The 21,706-nt window shown below is 41.3% G+C and overlaps 2 protein-coding genes across 3 annotated transcripts; both read right to left on the reverse strand.

Moving 5' to 3' along the window:
• Positions 1-1,279: 1,279 nt before the first annotated feature.
• akirin1 (akirin 1) lies at positions 1,280-11,733 on the reverse strand. The gene is made up of 5 exons (XM_008280590.1): positions 11,352-11,733; positions 4,555-4,701; positions 2,853-2,981; positions 1,952-2,023; positions 1,280-1,836 (listed from the first exon to the last, which is right to left on the reverse strand). Exons 1-5 carry the CDS (start codon positions 11,554-11,556, stop codon positions 1,826-1,828), a joined length of 564 nt encoding a protein of 187 aa, XP_008278812.1. The 5' UTR covers positions 11,557-11,733; the 3' UTR covers positions 1,280-1,825.
• A 1,210-nt stretch (positions 11,734-12,943) lies between these two features.
• cnr2 (cannabinoid receptor 2) lies at positions 12,944-19,978 on the reverse strand. Of its 2 annotated transcripts, none has more exons than XM_008280591.1 (5): positions 19,896-19,978; positions 17,153-17,297; positions 15,464-15,504; positions 15,196-15,291; positions 12,944-15,066 (listed from the first exon to the last, which is right to left on the reverse strand). In XM_008280591.1, exons 4-5 carry the CDS (start codon positions 15,263-15,265, stop codon positions 13,976-13,978), a joined length of 1,161 nt encoding a protein of 386 aa, XP_008278813.1. In that variant the 5' UTR covers positions 15,266-15,291; positions 15,464-15,504; positions 17,153-17,297; positions 19,896-19,978; the 3' UTR covers positions 12,944-13,975. The 2 variants fall into 2 exon arrangements, with proteins under 2 accessions (XP_008278813.1, XP_008278814.1); XM_008280592.1 differs by having other exon boundaries at positions 15,458-15,504.
• Positions 19,979-21,706: the final 1,728 nt, after the last annotated feature.

A 21,706-nucleotide genomic window follows, 5' to 3' on the forward strand; every position in this document is an offset into this window, starting at 1 on the left:
TCTGATGTAATTTTGTTCTCGATAAATTACACAGTGTATATCAATGATTCAAGTGTTCCCTTGCATTTTTATGAAATGTAAGGGAATTTTTAAGGGGATTTTTCCGTTACATTTTTACATTTTTATTGAATTTCCCTTCTGGGATAAATAAAGTATTTTTCATTTCATTTTGAGCAGCGTACGATACGTAACTGGCAAATAAACTAATTGACCTAATTTACAACCTTTTAAAGGTCATGTGTCTTTAAGCAAAAGTTCTGCTCATGTTCGCCACTTTCCACACATTCCAAACATATCACACATATCTGTGTTTTGGAGTGATTTTTTTTTAGGAATCCTGTTCATTTCAAATCATTTCAAATATGTTGTGACTGAAAACAAGAATACAACACATTTTGGCCAGAACCCACTAAGACACTGATCAAATGGTGGGGATAATTACACTTGCCACTAAACATTCAGTGGTTGCATGAGCTCATAACTCATACTATAATTCAGTTTGGGAAGAATGACCTGTCCTTGTCAGAGGTTTTTTTATTTGCATCTTTGGGTAACTAATGTTTTTTTTAAAAAATAAGTCCTGTTCTGTGGTTTTACTGGTGGTGGGGGGAAGAATGCATCCCCCTGAAATCTATGCCTATGCATGAAAGAACACAGGCCAGAAATCCTTATGATTAACCAACCATCTTATTCCAATTAACCATTTCTGCCTGGTCAGATTATTGCCACAACTGTCAATTATACTTAATTTGCCCTGAATTATAATTTTGCATTTGAAAAGGTGACAACTTAGAATATCCTGTATTATCTGAAGTGAAGTGCACAACCCACATGTTCAATTTGCAATCTGTAAAACTGAAAAGGCTTGTGACTTGAAAAATTGTATGAAAAATGACCCAAACAATAAATACATCATTAAAATAGTAACGTCTGTTAATTGACAGTTTCTGCTGTGGTCATGCTTGATCGAGATATAGCTAAAAATCCTTTAAATGCACAGAAACACTGAAATTAATGACTATAATCCTATTCTCGTGGATTAATCGTAGCAACTGGACTTGAAGACGTTTCACCTCTCATCCAAGAGGCTTCATCAGGTCTGACTGACTAGGTGGGAGTTCCAGATGCTTATATCAACAATCCTAGATGTTACGAGGCTACCGGTATAATTCCAGTTTCAGAATAGCTACTGTATTGACCGTAATGTGACCATTTTAGCTATTAACCAAATTACAAACAGTACAAATCTCGCTATAAATAAACATCCAAGACGGCAGACTTTAGTCACCGAACTTTTATTTTTTTCAAAAGGGAGAAAAATCCACATTCTCAGGTAAAGAGTTGTGAGGAGGGAGGAGAGGTGGGTGGGGGGAGAGGAGGCAAGAAAAGTGGGGCAAGGTGATAAGCAGGAGCCATTAAATACAGCTGCTGGAAGGTTATAACAGAATGATCACGAGCCAATAAGCTTTTTTTCTACAGCGCCGGCAAGAGATCTGACACACATCTGCTTTAGTCAGGATATCCGGAAAGAGCAAATCGACGAGAAATAAAGGTGTAGGGGGGGAAAGAAGGCGGGCTTCATACACAGTTTATCTTTCAAATTCTTCTAACATTTGGCCAGCAGCAATAGTTTTGAAGTAAGAAACCAACTTTTGGATTAAAAAGTGGATAAACCATGGCACCCAACTGTTTGAGAAGGGAGGGGAGGGGAGGGGAGAGGAGGGGAAGGGGGGGTGTTAGGGAAATAAAATGTAAATCAACTGGAAGGAGGCAGTAGAAGAGCAGCCATCTTGTGAGGGGAAGCTGGGATCTCGCTGATGTGAGCTCAGGAGACATCTGGAACACATGAGATGATTGATATCGGAAATTAGATCATCATTTTTTTGACTGAGAACACAGACTAAAAAAAGAAATTCATGCGATGACGGAGAAAGAAGAGAATGGTCCTTACAACTTGCAGGCCGGGCTCCGTATCTTCGCATGATCTGGTCTTGTGTGAATTTCACAAAAGATTCATATTGTTCTGGAGAGAGAAGAAGACGGAGGTGAGGGAGTGTGAAGCTGGTCATGACTAAAGATGGGTCGTCGCTGGACTTTTTCTATGGTTTTCATGTGATGTGAAAACATAACTTGCATCCACACTTCAAGACCTTTAATGAAGAGATCTGCTCACAGCTCATCTTCACTTAGATTGTACTGAAACACAATCAAACTTGTGATGTACAGCCATTGCTCTCACTTACACACTTGTACTTTTATCATACTTTCATACTTATGTTGTCAGAAAGAAGAAGTGCTGATGTTCATAAATACTCATCAACCAGCAGTCATTCTCAAACTGCTGATCAAACCGTTTACAAAAGGGAAGTAACCTTCATGTGGCTCAACGCCAACAGCTGTACTGTCGCCAAAAAAGTCTGAGGTGACAAAACATAACTTTGACCTACTAATGACAGGCTTCACGTACACATCGCGCATTGTCTTACAAAAGCAGCTTAGTGGCGATAGAGAGACAAAACAGCGCGATAATGTTTCTTTTTAGAATTTACAATCTTAATATTGACAACACCATCTTACAGCACGTGTTCACTACAGCTGCTATAATACAGCGTCACTCAGTGCCGGTTTACAGTCTTGGCTCTGAGAAGCGTATATAAACTCTGTGGGAACAACGAATGCCAACATGGCAAACATCCTTGTTTATGACATAAAAGATACTCATGAGGGATGGGGCAGGATGTTTCCATTACACAGTGACGTTTGTAAAAAAAAAAAAAAGTGCAGTTGTTGTGAGCTGTGAGTGTTGACGCTAAAGTCATATGGTTTCATGGACTATTTTCAGACATTCTTACCTGCAAGTTTTGTGTTAAGGATCTGTTCATACTCCTCCCGGATCTTCTCCTCGTGGTCTTTGAGCAGGCGCTCACACAGGTAGCTCACCTGCTTCAGTGTAAACGAGGGCTGGTCCTTCCTTGAGGCACCTAAGAAAGACGAAATCAGATGAGCTATAAAAAGGCTGACTCACTCATATCCCCGGTGCAGTAATAAGTCACAGAGGCAGAAACGTCCTCTCTGCAGTAATAGGTGCTCGGGCCACGTGCAAATTTACAGCTTTGCTTTCTGTCCTCTCTCACCTCTGCGAGACCAAGAGGGTCATGCAACACTAATGTGGTCTCTTTCTGAGTCTCCCCAGTGTCTCCGCAACTGCAATCGGAGCCAGCCTTAGCTTGGTGATTCATTACCCGGTGGCCTTTGAGGTCTGCTATGAGCTCGATAGACTAAAATGTTTGTAAATCACAGTGGAGGATGGCAGAGCGAGGATGAAGGTTTAAAGGCGGCCTCAGAGACAGAAAGAGGCCGGGTTAGTAACAGCGCAGTCTTTGTGATCTATGAGACCATCCTGCAGAGAATTAAACAGCACAGGAGCCTGAAAGCCTGGGGCTTGGATGACATCTCACACATTAACTGCCAAATTGTACTTGATACATGAAAATGTCCCGCTGTTACCGTGGCGCGAAAGGAAAGGAGATGCAAAAGGCAAATATAACATAAGGTGGGCTGAAACGATGCAACACAATCAACACACATTAAAGGTGCTGGGGTATGATTTGATTTTAACAAAGTTTAAAGTGCCATGAAATGAAAGAAGATAACAGTTTGCTGTCTGAGGACATCCTGTTTCTTGCCTAGATTTAGTCTTAGATTTTACATGAATAACAGCTAGATTTATTTGCTGGCTTACAAAAAATAGATTGTGATCATATATGTTATACTTGAGCTGTTCACATTATCACAGCCATAGCCCATTATTTATTGACAATACAGTACTTAGGTCAATTTGTTATCCTGTTCAGATGCTGATTCATGCAATTTCCTTGTTTCAAGTTCCACCTGAAACATTCACTATAGCAAATATTATTCTGATAAATTTATGACAAACTGCAGCATTTAGGAATTTCAAATTAGTAACACTAAACTTACATGAGAAAAACATCTCTATTACAGCAGTGAGCTGGATGTGGCTTGGACTGCTACAAATCTTTTATAAACTCACAACTGGAATCACATTTTGTCTCCCCTTCTGATTGTTTTGTTGAGCAGCAGCAGTGCAGCCTTAATGTTTGGAACTGCTGACTTACACAGATAGGTAGTTGTTGTTGTTTGTTGACAGTACTGATATCACTTTATGTTACAGGCTTCATAGCCAGAACAAAACACAAGAGTCATATGATTTTATCAACTCCATCTCAGACAAAGAACTCAAACAACCAGGATGTTTGTATTCATTATTGAAAAGCTAAATATTTTATGGCCAATACACTTAGCAGTAAACAAACGTATACTCTGTGTTCTGTATACTTAGCCCTAGTTAAACCAACAACTGACCTTATAAGGCACACTTGTATTGGTGACTCAAGAGGTGAATAGCATCCTTAAAATGGCACTTGAGTTCCCATTATGTCTGCATGAGACCAGCAGTATGGCTTCTGGAGCCATGACAGACATAAACATAACAGTTTATGGTTGTATGCACCATCTATGGTAGCTTCTTACCTGGTGGGGAGCTGGGAGCATTGAGGGAGGAACTGGGGCTGGGGACATCACTGGAGCTACAGGCCTCCGTCTGGTTGAAGGTCCCTTCCAGCTGCCGCCGCCTCTGGATCCGACTGTACTCCTGACGGAGGTTCTGGAAGATTTGCTCTGTAGGGAGCAAACAGGAATGAGGTCAGTAAACATGCGAGAGAGGACACTTCCTCACACATGTTGCAACCAATGGGAAATTTGGCAATCTGAATGGTGGTCACGAGGGAGACCACTGGGACCACCACAGAAAATGCATTCCAGGCCTCATAATTATGTAAAACATCCAAATGTATGTGCTGTAAAGTTTTAATTCCTACAACAAAACCTCCAAAGTTTAGACTGTCAGCATTCTGATCTCTAGTGATCCTTACAGTGATTTAAAAAAAACAACTTCTGATTTGAATCTTTAAGCAGTACAAAGCCCACAGTATTGCTCTACATTCACTGAATCGAGTAACGATTCATTCCAAGGATCTGTAATATGTGTACTTTCAATTCTACACCAACCGCAACCACATTCATTCAGTGCTGAATGTAGTCCAGCATGAACAAGGACATGGGAAGGCGCAATCATCCAGCTTTAAGTCCAGCTACAGCTATGCTCGCTTCCTGTGTGTTCCCTCTTACCGAACATCAGCTCCAAAGTATGTATTTATGAGCATTAAAGACTGACATTAGAAACAACTGCTGCAGCACTTTATTATCTTGTGACTATCACTCTCACTTCTCTTTCATGACGCTGGCATTGTGTCAAGCTACAGCTGCTGAAAAGGCTCAGGGATCAGCTACAACATAAATCACATTCTTTACTCGACTGCAGCAAAGTAATAGTCTCTTGTTCTTCTAAGGCCTGTCTAATAGTTCTATAGATGTTTAAGCTGTTATTGTGGGTATGTAAAGTAAACTGATTATTGCCAGAAGAGCTGTGTTGTACTAAGCTGTAACGAAGCTGATGTTAAACAGGACATTACCGAACTGAAATGTGTTAACTACAGCCGCTAGCCAACTACGTACGGTATAAGAACAACCCTAGAAATCTGGCCAATTCATATGATAATCTAATAATAATATATGTACAGTTATTCCAAAAGATAATCTGCTACTATTCTGACAATTGATTATTCCCACCAAGGTGTTTGGGGAAGAGTTTAATAAAGAAAATAGTAAATATTTGATGTGTCTAGGTTTTTAACGTAAAGAATTTGCTGCTTTTCTTGGTCATATATGATAGTATATTGTACAGCTACTGCAATAAAGGTTTGAAAATGTAATTATGAAGTCAGAAAATATTGGGCAAGCTAATCGATTGCAAACTACTAATTATAAAACGTATACAGAAACTGCAGTTACATTTGCTACCATAGGTCCTTGCACAGTAACTCGGTGTTTATCATCTCATACATTATGTCCTAAGCTGCCCCATGCTGTCCTGCTGTTCAAAACAGCTTAAACGCAGGCCACAACCTGATCACACGTATCTCATTACAAGGTTAAAGCTTTAAAAGAAAAAAAATGTCCTGAGAAAAATACGTGACAAACACCGTGGTCTCAACCATAGCTGATAACCAAATTCAGAAGAGGGCCTTTATCTTACTCAATGTATACAGGGAGTCAAGTTTGTGTACATGCTGCACCTCTATCTGAGAAACTGTGCCTCATTTATCTTGGGTGGGGAGAAAGTGAGAAGTCACGCTGCCACTTCAGCCTGCTTGACAGTAAGCTTGTTTGGGGCTGGTGAATAAAGCATGATTTTCCCTGCAGAGCATTTTCAGGAAGCCATGTTATACAGTGTATGGTTGTGCATTAGAAATGGAGCTGAAACAGAGAGAGCCTTCCTCTTGCAGAATGTGGCCTCCCAGCATTAACAAGACTGTAATCCGACTGGGTGGGATTGTTTAGCTACTACTGAACAAACCATGACGGTGCAGACAGAACGTCATCATCTACAAGCCACACAGGGGCCACAGCTAGGGCTAAAGTATATCAGCTGCTTTGTAGACTGTCAGACAATAAATCTACAACAATTCTGATAATCACTGAACTGTTGATGCCTTTTCTCAAGAAAATATATGCTATTCGCAGGATCCAGCTTTAGGAGTGTAACAATTTCTGTGGTCCTTATTTGTGTGAAATTGTGATGGGCATGTGTATTCTGACATTTAATTACTTAAGGCATTTGAAAGTGAGATCACCACAAAACAGAGCTTCGATTTTGTGCTATATACATGCAAATCGCATGAATACATTTGTTTTTTAAAAAATAGATCTCATTTACTACCACACAAATCTACAGCCAGTTAAATAAGTAGTAGTAATACAATTTCATTCATTAAACATTACCATAAACTATTATTTGTGACACTGAGACGGCGACATGTGACAGGCTTACAAGCTACAACGACACTAGCAAGATGTGGGAAAAAGTCAAGCATCTGGATACAGTATATGGGCAGGAATATGTATGAATAGATGCGAGAGAAATCAAATCTGGGTTCCTGTGTTGCATTGACAGTAACTGAAAGAGGAGGAGGGAGACAGCCAAGTGATACAGGAAAAAAAGAACATCAAGGAGTACACAAGAGGTACCCTGGACTGATGCTGACCAAACACCAGTCAGAAGTTGACCAAGTCTGAGATATTGACTAGCAAGACTCCTATTGTAACACCAGCAGAGCCATGTCAGTTAGTCTGAAGAGCTACACAGTGCCACAGCTCTGTTACTCTCTCAGCTCATCAAAAACATCTTCTTGACAAGTATCCCCAACAACCAGCATACCAGCTGAAAAACACTTATTACATCCTATAATATGGGGTCTTTAGGTTCAGCGGTTTTACCCACCAATTAAGCCCAATCATAGAGTTTCATACAGTATGGGGAATTTTGTGTGTGCAGGAGACACAGGCAGAGTGTTTTGTTTTATGCGGTGTGGGGCTGGATCCTACTACCTCTGCTTAAAAATATCTTGGCGGTACCCCGGCATAAAAAGGGAGCTCAATGTGATTGTTGTTAAAAAGAAACCTGTTTGGATGCACAGCAAAAAGAAAGCAAAAAGCTGGATCGAGACAGAATTGAAACCAAAACCATGTTTGGTGTCGCAGTTCAGTCAATGTGAAAGAATTCCAGTTGCACATTTTAGCCTCTCACAGCCACCAACAAATGACATACCTGTGACAGCAGCATCATTAGAATGAGTCTAATGGGCTGAATTTGCATTTCCTGTATGACAAAGTACCAACTCATTTACTAAAACTGAACACAGTAATCCAAGATTTCTGACTCAAGGTAGTAAAAATTTGTTGGACTATTATTACTGAAAGAAGATAACATGACTCCTGGGTCCATCCATCCGGATGACAAATGAAAACTGTCTCCCACTGCATGTCACTTTCAGCTCTGCCAACTACTAGTAGCTCAACAGCGGTCGTTGCTTGGCAACAATGACCCTGCCACAACCAGGCCAAGCAATCAATCACAGAGACTTCCGGGAGCCAGGGGAACACAGTGGAGAAAGCCTCGGCTAAAAGGCTTAGGCACAGGCCAAACAGTGAATACAACAGGAGATCGGCCAGATAGATTGGACATGGTAGTGGGGAGAAAACAAAGCTGACTCATTTCATTTCACCCTCCACTGCTAAAGGACTGTGGGGGGAGGTGGGTTTCGAATGTCCCAAATGCAAGGAAGTAGGCTGTGATGTATTACTGGTCAGTTCAAGTTGCCCTTGTGTAGTAAAGAATTTAAGACTGACCTCTGTTGGTTTTAAAAACAGCAGAAATGGAAAATAGCAACTTAACAATGGACCACCAAGAAGATTGAATGATTTCCAGACTTGTCTAATCAACTCTGGTGGGGCTCATGTACCGTTCAGTGATCCACATTCCAACATCCAACAGTGACCCGATTAAAGCTAAAAAGACAAAATGAAATTGAGTTTGAATAATGAACATCTACCACAAATATCCTCGAGAAGAAAGCATCCCAGCTGTGCTTACTATACTCTTGATAAGTTGCCAATGAATAGTTTTTTGAAGAATGAAGTGAGTTATTTAATTTAATCATGAACGAAACCCACCACTACTCTGTCACTAAGAGCTTCTTGACCAGAGAACAGGCTGTGTTTTAGGACCGCAATACTTGAACACTTTTTTAGCTTGACCCAAGCTTAGATCTGACCTATGACCTGTGCAACTTTCTGTCCAAGCTGTAAACCTGGCATAAGAGAGTCTTTTCAGTCTTTTCGGTAACATCATGTCCCAGGAAAACACGAGGCTCATCTGTCATATGGGGGGATTTTACCAAAGCACAAGCCCAGACTGGCAGCACAAGAATTAGGCAGCGCAAGACGGGAGGGGGGGGTGATCTTATCTACATTATGAAACAATTACCCAGAGATACCTTGGCAGTGACAGATCCTTATGTCTCGCCTGCACACACAGACTTGCTTTCCACAAGCAAACCTGACTAGCTGGAAAGCATGTGTGGGTAGAGCTGGGTGGGAGGGATGACAGCTGACCTTTCGCTAAATACAAAACTGCTTTCACTTGGCAAACCCCACCAGAAAGGCTGGCTTGCAGTGCCACTCCCATGGGGGGCCTCTTTCGGTGAAGGTGAGCATAATGCCAGGTATCTGGACCTCATGTATGAAGCAGACAAAACTACATGACTTCAACCTTGCAGCTGCTGTGCTCTAATTCTGCGAGGCAGGCGGAAATGGAACACACAAGAGGCCTGCTGGGCTCTTAACATAAAGTTTGAGCTAGATAAGCAATGTCAGATCAGACAACCTGGAGAAAGCTTATCCGAACGATCCATTTTGTGCCCTAATGTACTACATAGCTACACAATGAACACCACTCTGTAGCTGGAGCAAAATAACCAAGTCACTGCATAAATAACACGGGCAAATAAATATGTCTTCACCTCCTGTTTCCTCTACTACACAGAGCTGTCCTGTATGCTCTTAGGAACAAAGTACTCCTAAATCATTATGAATCTTGGGTAAATTGTGATAAGACTTACAAATAAGCATAAACAAATACATTTCACACAAGAAGCCAACTGTGACGAGATCTCTATCAACACCTACATCTATGTGTGTAAACGCTGTCAGCAAAGCTTCGCTTGCCCTCAGTATGAGCGTGCCCAAGCTTCATCATGCAATGATGTGCACACTGATATGCAGTTTTTCCCTTACGGTGCAAAACCAGGAACAACCGAGACCCAGTTTTGTTTCTTAATAAATGATGCAACAAGCACACTATGCAAATTGTGAATCTTGCCAGTTTATTGTTTTAATAAAACCAATGTTCTCCAACAGAACACTAACAGAGAGTTTTTCTATGCTGATTATAATAATTATGAGTGTTCTTAATTCAGGACATTCAAAAAAGAAGACACAACATTTAAGCTTCTTTGGATTTAGCTTATTGGAGGAGACAAGTGGTCCAAAAACAACCACTGGGTAAATATGAAGGATGGCTCACTCATAAACAAAAACACTTCCTCTCCAAGCAGTTCCTTGCCAATAAAGATAATTACTAGGAATGCATTCATGCCTTTAGGATTCCTTCACTGTCACTGAAATAGTCACTACTGAGTGGCAAAATGGAAGACAATACATAGCATCAGGAGGGCTAATTGGCATTGAAAAGGTAACATTGTGCTAAAGGGATGACATTCTAATTGGTACACACAATCTGGGAGTTATCAGTGTAGCTCTGTGCAAATAGAGATACCTCAGTCTTGTAATCATCAGTTTTCACAGGCATGAAGTGATCTAATAATTTCAAGGACATCCAGCAGCTTTTAATTTGAATTCAAAGAGCACAAGGATTAGGCCATATAGCTGTCATGCTGCCAGATCTCACTGACTGGCACATACAATAAAGCCAGTGGGTTGCAGAGGGGACATCTAGGTAATTATCTTGCGTCTACTTGTGTGCCCCACACCCGTCCAACGCTCTCAGTGGAGCTGCATTTTCAACTCAATGGGAGAGTAGAGTTCAGGCATAAAGGAAATGAACAATGCCTTCCAGGCCTGAGAAGGAAAAGAAATGGTTGTGGTGTATAATGGTAACCCCCACTTCAATGCAAGACAATTGTGGCACTAAAGCCAAGGAACATTACCCTGGCAGCTCCTAATTAACAGCCTGCAATGATCTGGCTGCTGCTGTGATGCCATTTGTCTACTGGAGAGCCATCAGACTAGACTGTTACCCAGGTGATTAAATATAAGCAGGATCTTAATTTTGTATATTACTATCAGTTTGAAGATTTAAGTTAAATTAAATATGTTAAATAACTGGGAACATGTGGTACCTTAGCTGAAGACTGACTGAGCAAAGCGGATAAAGGGAGTGTTTATGTAGCTTCCCCAATGCTAGAAATGCTGTTACTTAGCAATGCAAAAAGACTGAGAATCTGATATTTTCATGAAGAAACCAACATTAGCCGATGTAAGCTAGCTCAGTCAAATAGGAAACAATACATAGAGCTGGCTAGATGCCACAAACGAATAGTCCACCGAGCCACTTCTTACTTTTGTGTGTGTACTGATTTATTACGATCAGTAAAATGATCTCTGACGGTAACTTGGCGACGACATTCCCCTTCCTGACGTTAGCTTAGGTAGGCTAACGTTTAGCCTCCAACCCCCATCCTGATTCTCTCAAGTAGCTAGCTATCCATTCCACTCCACCCAAACCCCCTCCCCCATGACACCCACCCTGAAACGCAGAAAAAGACGTCAAATTTGCTTTCATTTCATACCTGGGGTGAGCCTGTGTTCGCCTCCGATGGCCGGAGGAGACATCGAATGCGCAGGGCTGTCGACTGGGGGACGGAGGTTGAATCTTTGTGGGGACGGAGTGCTAGGAGTCCCCGGTAGTGGATTGCACCTTCTCCGCTTGGGAGACTGGGGACTGAGGAGGGCCTCAAACTCCATCGACCGCTTTAACGTAGCTCCACAAGCCATGTTAGCGAAACAAAACGGAAAAAAATAAGTGAGAGAAAAATAACCCGCAAAAAAATGGGGTTTAACGCTCGTTGTTTGTACGTAATACGTTCCTCGAATTTCTTCTTCGCCTTTCTTCCTCTCCACAACAACGGATTTTCTTCTCTGAGTAGTAAGCCAACTGCCGACCCTGCCTGCTGAATTTTTAAAACGTCACAATGGCGGATCGTACCATTGCGGAAAAGAGGGGGGTTCTCAACTCTTTACGCGAGATATGTTTTTTGTTGTTGCCATATTTTTACCTAATCATTATCCACACTCCCTCTTTGATTAATATATTTCATTATTACCCGAAAAAATTCTGATTTTGTTGTCTCTTTCGTTATTCTTACGCTACGATTTCCGGTCGTCCAACCCTATTATTGTTGTTGATTGCTTTCCGTTGAACTCAAATTGAAGGTTCACGAGACGTCTGGTGGTGGTGATCAGGTAAACCAGGTAGATTAAAATTGAACCCCAGAGTGATGTTGCACTTTAATCTTCTTTGGTAGAAAGCAGATTCTATTATTTATTTGCCTTCTGTCAGCAGCAAACAGGCCCCACTTTAAACTGTTGCATTTCCTCTTCAAATTATAAAATCTGCGTGGATAAATAACCCTCTCTAACAAGCAATGTCTCTGTGCTGCGGCTGCTGCATGGCCATGATGTCCTGGAATAGAGTCCCTGAGCAGCATACGATTGTTAGGGGGCTGCTCACAGTACACAGTTTGACTGAAAATAGGAACGGTATTGTTTTGCATGCACTGCACGAAAACATTGGCTCTGTGCGCTGAGATAGCCTCCTTTCTGATCTGATCTTGCTGTGGTTTCATTATCTACAGGCGCCACACTGCTCCTGTTGTGTTACATGCATCAATAACCAATTTTAAGCTTCTCTGGGGTTTAAAACTCTGCTGTTTTTTACTTTTATATGCAAGGAGTTTCTCTGCAAATAAGTTTCACCGCTAAAGATGAAATAAACTTGGATCCCAAATTGAAATAGTGACTTAAAAATGTAATTGATGCCTTATTAATGCATTATAAATTACTGTACATAAATGTCAGAAAATAAAATCTTACACCCACTAGGAAAAAGCTTAACACATACTCAAAATAACATTACATAGTGTAGCTTTCATCTGTTTGTTGCTGGGATGTATTAGGCAGGATCATTTGAACTGACACTTGAATCTCCTTGCAGTATGAGCAAAATTGCTGTAGACTCCCTCTCCCTATAAGCCATCTATTGCCCCTAACAGTAATGCATCTTCTCACCAATTTTTGATTTTTTTTGAAAATGGCAGCAAAGATCCACCCTGAAAATCAACACAATGATTGGCACACAAATCACAAAAAAAATGAGCCAAAACAGAGGTCAAGTATTATTTTTAATCAGTCCATATAATGGTTGAAACAGGTGTTCACAATAGTAGAAAACAACACAAGATCCACAAGTGTCACTTTTGTGATTATCCATTTTCACAAGTGCATTGCCAGTATGCGCTCTACTGCAACTGCCAGTTGTTACAATTGCAAAGACTGTTCTAGTGTCTGTGCTCCATTCACCTCAGCACACTGCTTGGATTCATGTGGTGAACATTGTGTGAAATTCTCCTGTGCATGGGGCTTTTGTGGGGTCCTGGCATCCATGTGCGGCTAAGCTACGCAACCCTCTGGATCCTCTGTTCCCGCATGCCCGAGGTCATACGCTCAAAAGTAAAGAAGCATGCCAACAACAAATCCGCCTTTCTACTGTTTAGCGAACCTAAAAAGTCAGCAGTTCAGTTCACAGAACACAAAATTTCATAGGTGTGGGAGTGAGGCAGAGAGGTCAGAGGTTATGGGTGAAACGACAGCACCATCTCACTTTAAAAAAAATTTTTAAAAAATGGCAGCACATACACGAAACATTTCCTGTCCTAAATGATAAGTGTAAGTCCTCTTGACCTACTTTGAGTTATATTTTGAAATGATACCTACCATACTAATGGAATGAATTGGTAACTACAATAAACATTTAACTATTCTAAATAATGCCCCTATCGTATGAATAAAGTAATTCCCAGGCTTAATGTTTTTTCCTTACACGCACTACTTGCACTTTTATAGTCAATGCAAGTAAAACTCAATATGTTCAGACTTTTATGAATAATATTCAAAATGTTCTGTTTAATAGTCTTTGCCACATTAGACTTATTCAAAAAAAGCAGCTTATCAGCTTGCAGCACTGCTTATTTGATGGTAATAAATCCTAGATATGTACATTTATTCTTAATCTACAGTGACTGTGATAATCTTAGTGATAACTGTATTTACATTATATTACTCTTTTCACCACCGGCACACTTACAAAGACACAATATCTGTATTGCTTATGCTTTACTTCACCTCTCCACCGCCTTTATTTGCTGGTGTTCAGTTGTTGATTGTTTACCATTTCCGAGATGGAGTCAAGTCGGATGGTTCTGGCCCTCGGCATCTCATCCTCAGTGAACACAGTACAGTTGTTGGTTTCTACAGAATGCATCCCAGGGATTGGGTCCACTGTCAATTTTTTACACCTCCCAGTCTCGTACAGCTTTTCTAGCAGCTGCAGCAGAGCGACTCTCAGCTCTCGACAGCGCAGGGCGTAAAGCAGCGGGTTTACTGCGGAGTTGACCAGGCAGAGGGTGCTGCAGAAGGCAAAGGCCCTCTGTTGAGTACGGGTCAGGGGCACAGAGACATCAGCTATCATGAAGGAGAGGGCAGGAAGCCAGCAGCTCACCAGTATGAGCAGAATGAGTCCAAATGTGCGAGCCAGCCGGATATCCATCCTCATGCGGGCGTGACCTGTCCCCGCCGCTCCCTGGAGGTTAGTCATGGAGGATTCATGGCGATGGGCCTTCCAGAGGATGAGCGCATAAGCTACTAAAATGAGGGCGAGAAGCACCAGGATGAAGCTGGTCCAGCAGGCCAGATAACCACGGTTGATATAGGGAAACAAGCTAGAGCAGGGTGGAGAGAGGCCTGTGGGACACCTCCAGCCCATCAGAGGTAAGAAGGAGATGAAGATGTTGGCGCTCCAGAGAATCAGAAGGCTCAGCAGGGCTCTGCGGCGGGTCAGCAGCAGCTTATAGCTGGAGGCCTGGTGGATGCAGAGGTAGCGGTCCAGAGCAGTCAGCAGCAAACTCCCCACTGAGCTGGTGAAGGCCATGGTGACACCACCCAACTTGAAGAGGTAGGCAGTGGGACGGTCGCTGCAGCGAAAGAGGTGAAAATCCAGGAAGCTGGTGGTGAAGAAGCAGCTGGCGAAGACATCAGCCAGAGCAAGGCTGCCAATGAACAGATAGGAGGGCCGCTGTCGTAATGTGGCTGTGGCAGCAATCACTCCCAGCACAAGAGCATTTTCCAGCAGCGTGACAGGACCGGCCAGGAAACAGATGGAGCCGATGGCTGTCTTCTCTGCTTCCATCAGGACCATGTAGCATTCCAGATTCGCACAAGACTTGTTAACTGTGTGAAGAACACAATGATCATGATGTATCTTAGTAGATCAATAAACTGAAACAGCTGCCATCAAATGCACCCCAGTACCGAATTTGGATTGAATCATCATTTTATACTTTACTGAAAATTGCAAACCTATTGGTGATGAGGCGTTCCCTTTGGCTTCTGCAGGCTCTAAAGACGTGGGAACCTCCCATTCCTCCATTTCAACAGTCACTCTCTGGGCTGATGCTAGATTTAAAATAATAATAATAATAATTTAAATGTGTTAATCTTTTCATATCAGTAAACATAATAAGTATACTTGGAGCAACAGAGCAGATGTACCTACTGTACTTTATCTGATTGTGAGAAAAGAAGAAAAAAACAAATACTTTCACATTACTTAGTAACAAACCTTCACCTTGAGGTTTTTCACATTAAGTGAACGAGACAGCCGACTTCCTGTGGAAAAGCAAATAAAATAGGAAATGTGATTACTTTTTCTCTCTTTGTCAATATTGATCCTGAAGCTTAAAAGGAACATTAACATTTGTGAGTCAAGACAGAAAGTCATTTAGGGGTCAGCGCAAACACACGATGATCATTACAGTATCAGCTGATGATGATTGACTTGCATGGTGCTTTTATATGAACGTCATGTATGTTTAAATATACAAATCCTATGTATGTAGAAGCACTGAGAGTCATTGTCTGCATCCCAAACTGTTTAAAAACGTCGCTATCTTCGTTACAGGGATGCCCTGAACTTTCCGTAGCGCCATCGGCAATTTGTTATTATCATATTAAGGTCTCAGTAGGGATACAAACTTCATATGTGATTGATTTTTCCAGCGTGCTTCGGCTGTGATTTTACTGTATATTTAACCGCAGAGATGAGCACAACAGGAAACCCATATTGTCGGCCTATTATCATATTTAACAGGATGAAGACTGCCCCCTTTTGGAATTAGAGGGGATTGTATGTCGATAGTTAATCGGTGGGTGAAGGTCAACAGTGAGTTGAACAATCTCCTGTCGAGTGCATCGCCTGTTTGCAATCAATAGATTAAACTACGTGTGGGGACGCTGATGTGAGAGGATTAGATTGAAGTAAATAATGCTGTGCTAAACTGGAGTGGTCACCTGTAATTGTTTGCGCAGAGGACCCTAAACATGAGAAATGTGTTTTACTGGCAGCAACACGGCCAAAACACGTGAAACATATAGGCTGTGATAAATCTAGAAGGACTTTAAAGGAAAAATATTGTCAGAGCAGTGTATAAAAATACTTCCAAGTGGTTGATGGAGAGTCGTGGGCTTATATAATAGGGAATATGTTCATTTAGTCAGGTCGCTATGCCCTTCATTCCATTGTTTTTCCGCTACTGTGCTTCCAGTGATCATTATTTCTGTTTTTTCCATCACAAATGTGACACCACCTTATGAAAAGTATAGAGAAAAAACATATGGGCAAAAGAGGTGAAAGTCAATTACTTTCCACATTGCGCCTTATTCGGTTGAAGGACAATATTTCTCAATTCAACTATGAGCCATATGGGAGCGCGTGCTGGGGATATTACACCACCTCGGGCTCTCGTCTCTCGTGGTGCAAATCTTGACTGACAGAGTGCTCTGTTTTGACTCTTAAGAACCACTCATCTTTACAAAAACGAGTGCAGCAGCAGTACTTGAGACTTCATTTGTAACAATAGTGATAATAATAATAAAACGGAAAACACACAGCCATCCATTTTAGCCACATCCTTGGTGACATGCGCACGGAAATGTGGTGTGGTAATAACCCCTTGAGTCAGTGTTGCACACCATCACACTGTTTCAAAATGTCAGGAGCGTTTCTGACACAAGTAGTAAAAATACAACCAGTACTCTTTTTGTAACAACAGCAGAAAATAGAGGCTTTAAAAAGAGGCCAAAAGTATTAAATACACAGTTCAACCCCACCATTTATATAAGAGAAGTTTCAGATAACATTTTTTTCCCCCTTCCAACTTGTGAAAACAGAGATATATGTGAAAGATAAATGATAAATTCATCCCTGTATGTCAGTGGATTTTTACTTCCATAATGAAATAACCTTTTAAGAGCTTACCTTACGTTCTTGCTTGACAGAGGCTTTGATGAGCTGATGTACTGTCGCTGTCTCTCACTCTCAGCCGCACAGCAACTGCAACATGACCGCACGAACCTGACTGGTGGCAAAGTGCGCAAGTGAGGGGAGAAGATAAGGAGGGAGGCTGCGATGACAGGAGAGAAAGAGAGGAGGAGGAGGAGAGAGAGAAATAGAGTGATGAGAGACACCAAAAGATGCTCTTTTGAAGAGTTCTAACTACAGCTGGGATCAAGGTTTTTTTAGGTTATCCACTGTCCATCAAAATCCACACTGAGCTGATATAAAACACACATTTTCATACATTTGAAGTAGAGTTTAACGGTAGTATTGTGTCCTTCATCGGTGACATTTAAGGGTTTGAGGCAGGAAGAGTGAGGTCTGGGGAGGCGAGCACTTAAGCAGGGGTGTAAGGTGTGAAAAGTCTGAGGGGAAGGTGTGAAAAACATGTTGATTTAAAAAAAAAATAAGACACTTAACCTCCCATTTAGCTTCACAAAAAGGCTGTGAATTTGTTGTTTCAACCCTGAGAGCATTTCTGTGATGCCTTGATGACCTACTAAGTGGACTTTTAATTAAGATTACTTTGCCAAACCATGTTTCTGAAGGTGAATAATGAACTTTTAGTCAAGGAAAACACATCTTGCCATTGGATTATTCCAACCGTAGCAGCAACAGTTTTTCCTTCCACTGCTTTTGCTGATTACTTTCCACTCATCTTCATTTGACAGACAATATCTGCCATCGCACAATGTGCAGCACACACCCCTTCCTTATAGGATCGCTGGGTTTATGCTATTTTTATAACACGTTGCTTGAAGGATTACAAGAACACCCAATTTGCTTGCCTTTTGTAGAACGGAAGGGGCTGGCAAGATAATGAAAAAGGTGCTTTTAATTACGTCTGGGTCAGATTGTGTGTGTTAGACAGTGAATTAAGATTGTTTTGTTCTTAGTGTCTTTACAAATATGAACACCTCAGTTTGATTAATTTACTTCGAAAGTGAGTCCGTCTGTTTTACCAGTGTATGTTCATCCACTTTCAATGTTTCCTGTAATACTTTGAAGCTCAAACGTGTCCATTGCAATCCAAAGAGAGTACTAACCCAGCCTTGACTCCCAATCTGAAAGCATTTTAGTGTTTTATTTTCTGCTTCTGCCATTCCTGATAAATGCCCACTGAAGCGCTACACTCATGGGTGCATCCGAGTGTAATACTGCTTGTAATCCAACAGGGGGCACTGCTAGGCAGCCTTGATTTCGAGGACAGCAGGAGTGATTTTGACAGTGAAATCAGACCGACGGGTTTAAAGTTAGTCGAGTTTATTAATCTAAATAGGTACAAACTCAAAGTCACCGAGACGTCTGCTCGGAAATTGAGGTCATGTATTTTAGATTAAGTCCCTCTGGTGAAAAATAAAGTTCAATAACAATTTAATCAGGTCACAAAATCGCATACCTGAGGCACTCCGAAATAAATGAGCAACTTATTTTAGCCCCTCAATTTAGAGGAAAGTTAGCTCAATAACACAGCATCACTAGCCGGGGCTACCAAATTACATGACGAGAATAAAAGGTCAAAAATAGTGTGTTTGAAACAGGTGCCATCTCCTGTGCAGGCCCGGTCTTCTCCTCGTCTGACCTAATAGGTTCAGCAGGCCACGGAGGCAGGAAATGTAATTAGGAACAGACAGCGCAGCTTCAATAAGATTTCTACTCAGTCTGTCCAGGTGCAGCAGGAACACAACGGTGAACAGGCAAGGCTGAAGCCTGAAATGTTCAATTACATCATCCTGTTACACAATCCCCCTTTCAGAAATCACCCTGGACACAAACATCGGGGCTGGCTTTGCTGCTTCAGATTGATTCAGCTTGAATCCATTAATCAAATTTCCTCTCCTCATTTCCAGATTGCCAGACCCTTCGGGGAGCAGTATCAGATCACTGATGTGAAAAATACAAGAATAAATGAACAGATCATGAAAAAATCAAATTACTTCATGCTAAATGCTTTAATACTCCTTAATTATTTACTCTGGTTCTTGTTAAATGAAAGGCTTAAATTCTAAATATGGAAATTTAATGGGGCAAATGAAAACTCAGAGTCAAATAGCTTTCTATTTTGAACATTGCCTTCATACTGAACAACATCTTACACGTTTCATTTACTGCATTTGCCATTTACAACAAACAGCTATTGTTAAGAACTGGTTTAGCACAAGCCGCAAATATGCACACGGCACCCTCTGTCCTTTAACTCTTGAACTGAATAAATAAAATCTCACCAGAAAGTCAAACATATTGTGTCTAAAAATGCTGTAATTGACAAAACGTCTGCCACGTGTGAGAGATTTTTAACAGAACAAACTGTACTTCTTCCAAGTGAGGTGCTGAAACTCTCAGATTCCCAGAATAAAACAAAACAATCTTGACCTCAGGGTCCTCAGTTGCAGAAAAAAAAAGACAAAACAAGAACAATAATCTCGTCACATTTTCTCACAGCCCTGCAGCGTTCACACAGAAAATATATTAATTTTAGTTTTAAAAAATATGCTTTAAAGGCATCTAGAAGGTCAGACATCTCAAAAACAAAATGTTCCAATAACCTTATCAGCAAGGCGTGTTCCTGTCATAATCTAGTTGTCCATTGTGAGAGACAGTCTGTTTGAAATACATGATAATTGATAACTCTCTCTATTCTGTTGTGTGCTGGTGCCCCACTTACCACATATCTATGGCCCTACAACAGCAAAGCCTGTGTTTATTGTAAAGTCCTTTTATGGTCCTCTGTACTTTGGCACAAGATGGAAAAAGGAATTTAAAAATATTTTGCAACAGAGTGATTTCCTTTAAACGTGTTTGCTGTTGTGACAAAAGTTCTGCGATTCAGTTCCCTCTTCGTTGCGTGAAACTGCTTCTGCTTCTGTTCTTTCCCACTTTGCTTTGTGTGGGCGACTTTCACACGTTTCAGACTATTCAAATTCATGTGAAAACTCCTACTTATGCCCAAGAACTGCCATAAATGATCAATACTGGGAGAGTCTATCAGTGTGTGTGCAGGTCTGAGAAAGAAGAATGAACTTGGCAGCTTTTGTATTTTCCGTCGCGCTTCCAGCCTCTATTGTACATTCACCGTGTGACATGTTTACACTGCCTCCTTCGCAACAAGTCAAATATGGAGACTTATCCACCTCCTATGTTCTGTGCGACCTACAGAAACCTCTCGGTGACCTACTTTCCTTACATAGTCGGGCACAGCCCCCTTCAAAGGTTGGCTTGCTTCAGGGAGTGGTCCACCAACGGCGTCGAGCTACGTGCACCAGCTGACGCGGGCCGTGTTGCACAACTGTTTTAAAATCCAGACGCTCTAAACGGGGAAAGTTGTGGTGACCATGGACTTAGATATTAGTTAATCTGTCACTCTGGTTGTTTTGTAGGCTTTAGACTTAGACCTGGACACTCCCATTGAAAGGCTATAACAATCGGTGTCTTTTAAAAGCCTGTGGCAGGATAAGTTTAGACCAGCAAAATCAAAAACAAACAAGAAGGTTGACTCTCAAACAGAATTTGTGGTGAATGTAGAGAGTTATTTAACAAAGGTATGTTAGTAGTAGAGTGAAATGTCGACCCACTGTTCTAATTTTAGATCCAAATGTCTAAAATAGGTAAAAACATGTCGCGCTACGGTCTTTTAAAAGGCCAAATTGAGAGCAGAAGGGAACATTATTCTAATAAAACAACAAAATAATTTAGCTCTGACTGATACAAAGCTGTAGCTACACATTTTTAGAAATTATTTAAACCCAGATCCAGCCATTAGTCCAGTATTCAGTTTCCTAAAATTGCACAAATGCTTTTTTAAATTATGAAATTTAGCAGATGTGCTTTGTGTATATCATTCTTTTTGACATTACACACCTGGTAAATTTAACAAAACATCCAGGGAAGGACGGTTTCCACTCTCGACAACCCCAAATGACCTGTCGACATGTTGGTGCAGATTTATGACAATAAGCCATTTATATGGTGGCAACTTATTTAAATGGTCGTTTCTAAATTAGGCCTCTCACTTGATATGAAGGCTGTAGTGACATCAACCCTGTGAATTCAACAAATAGCCCATCATATCCATTTTATATAAAGTGGATGGATCGCAACGTATAATTTCAGGGTTTTCCCACCAGTTGGCAAATTCTAAGACGTTTAAATGATGGGTTTGAGTCCAAGACTTTTTGTTTTCGTCCCCAGGACAGATGAGATGAGGGGGGATGGGCGGCCGAGCTCACAGACAAGAGCCGCTGTGTGTTATGACAGCCTGTTGCAGCTGTTTGGAGGCAGCACAACAGGTTTGACAGACGTGAACAGGAACAGAAAATAAAAATCAGTTATTTCCTGTTGCAGAAAAAGCATGAAGCACTTCGGTAAATCAAGAGCGTTCGGTGATGTGCTCAATTACGCGAGAGTACGACGTTACATAACATTTAGCTGCACGTATTTTCGAGTTAAACCCTTCACACAGCGTTGTACGCATCGGTG

This window comes from Stegastes partitus, unplaced genomic scaffold (assembly GCF_000690725.1).
Source record: "Stegastes partitus isolate 25-593 unplaced genomic scaffold, Stegastes_partitus-1.0.2 Scaffold201, whole genome shotgun sequence".
NCBI classification, from domain to species: Eukaryota; Metazoa; Chordata; class Actinopteri; family Pomacentridae; genus Stegastes; species Stegastes partitus.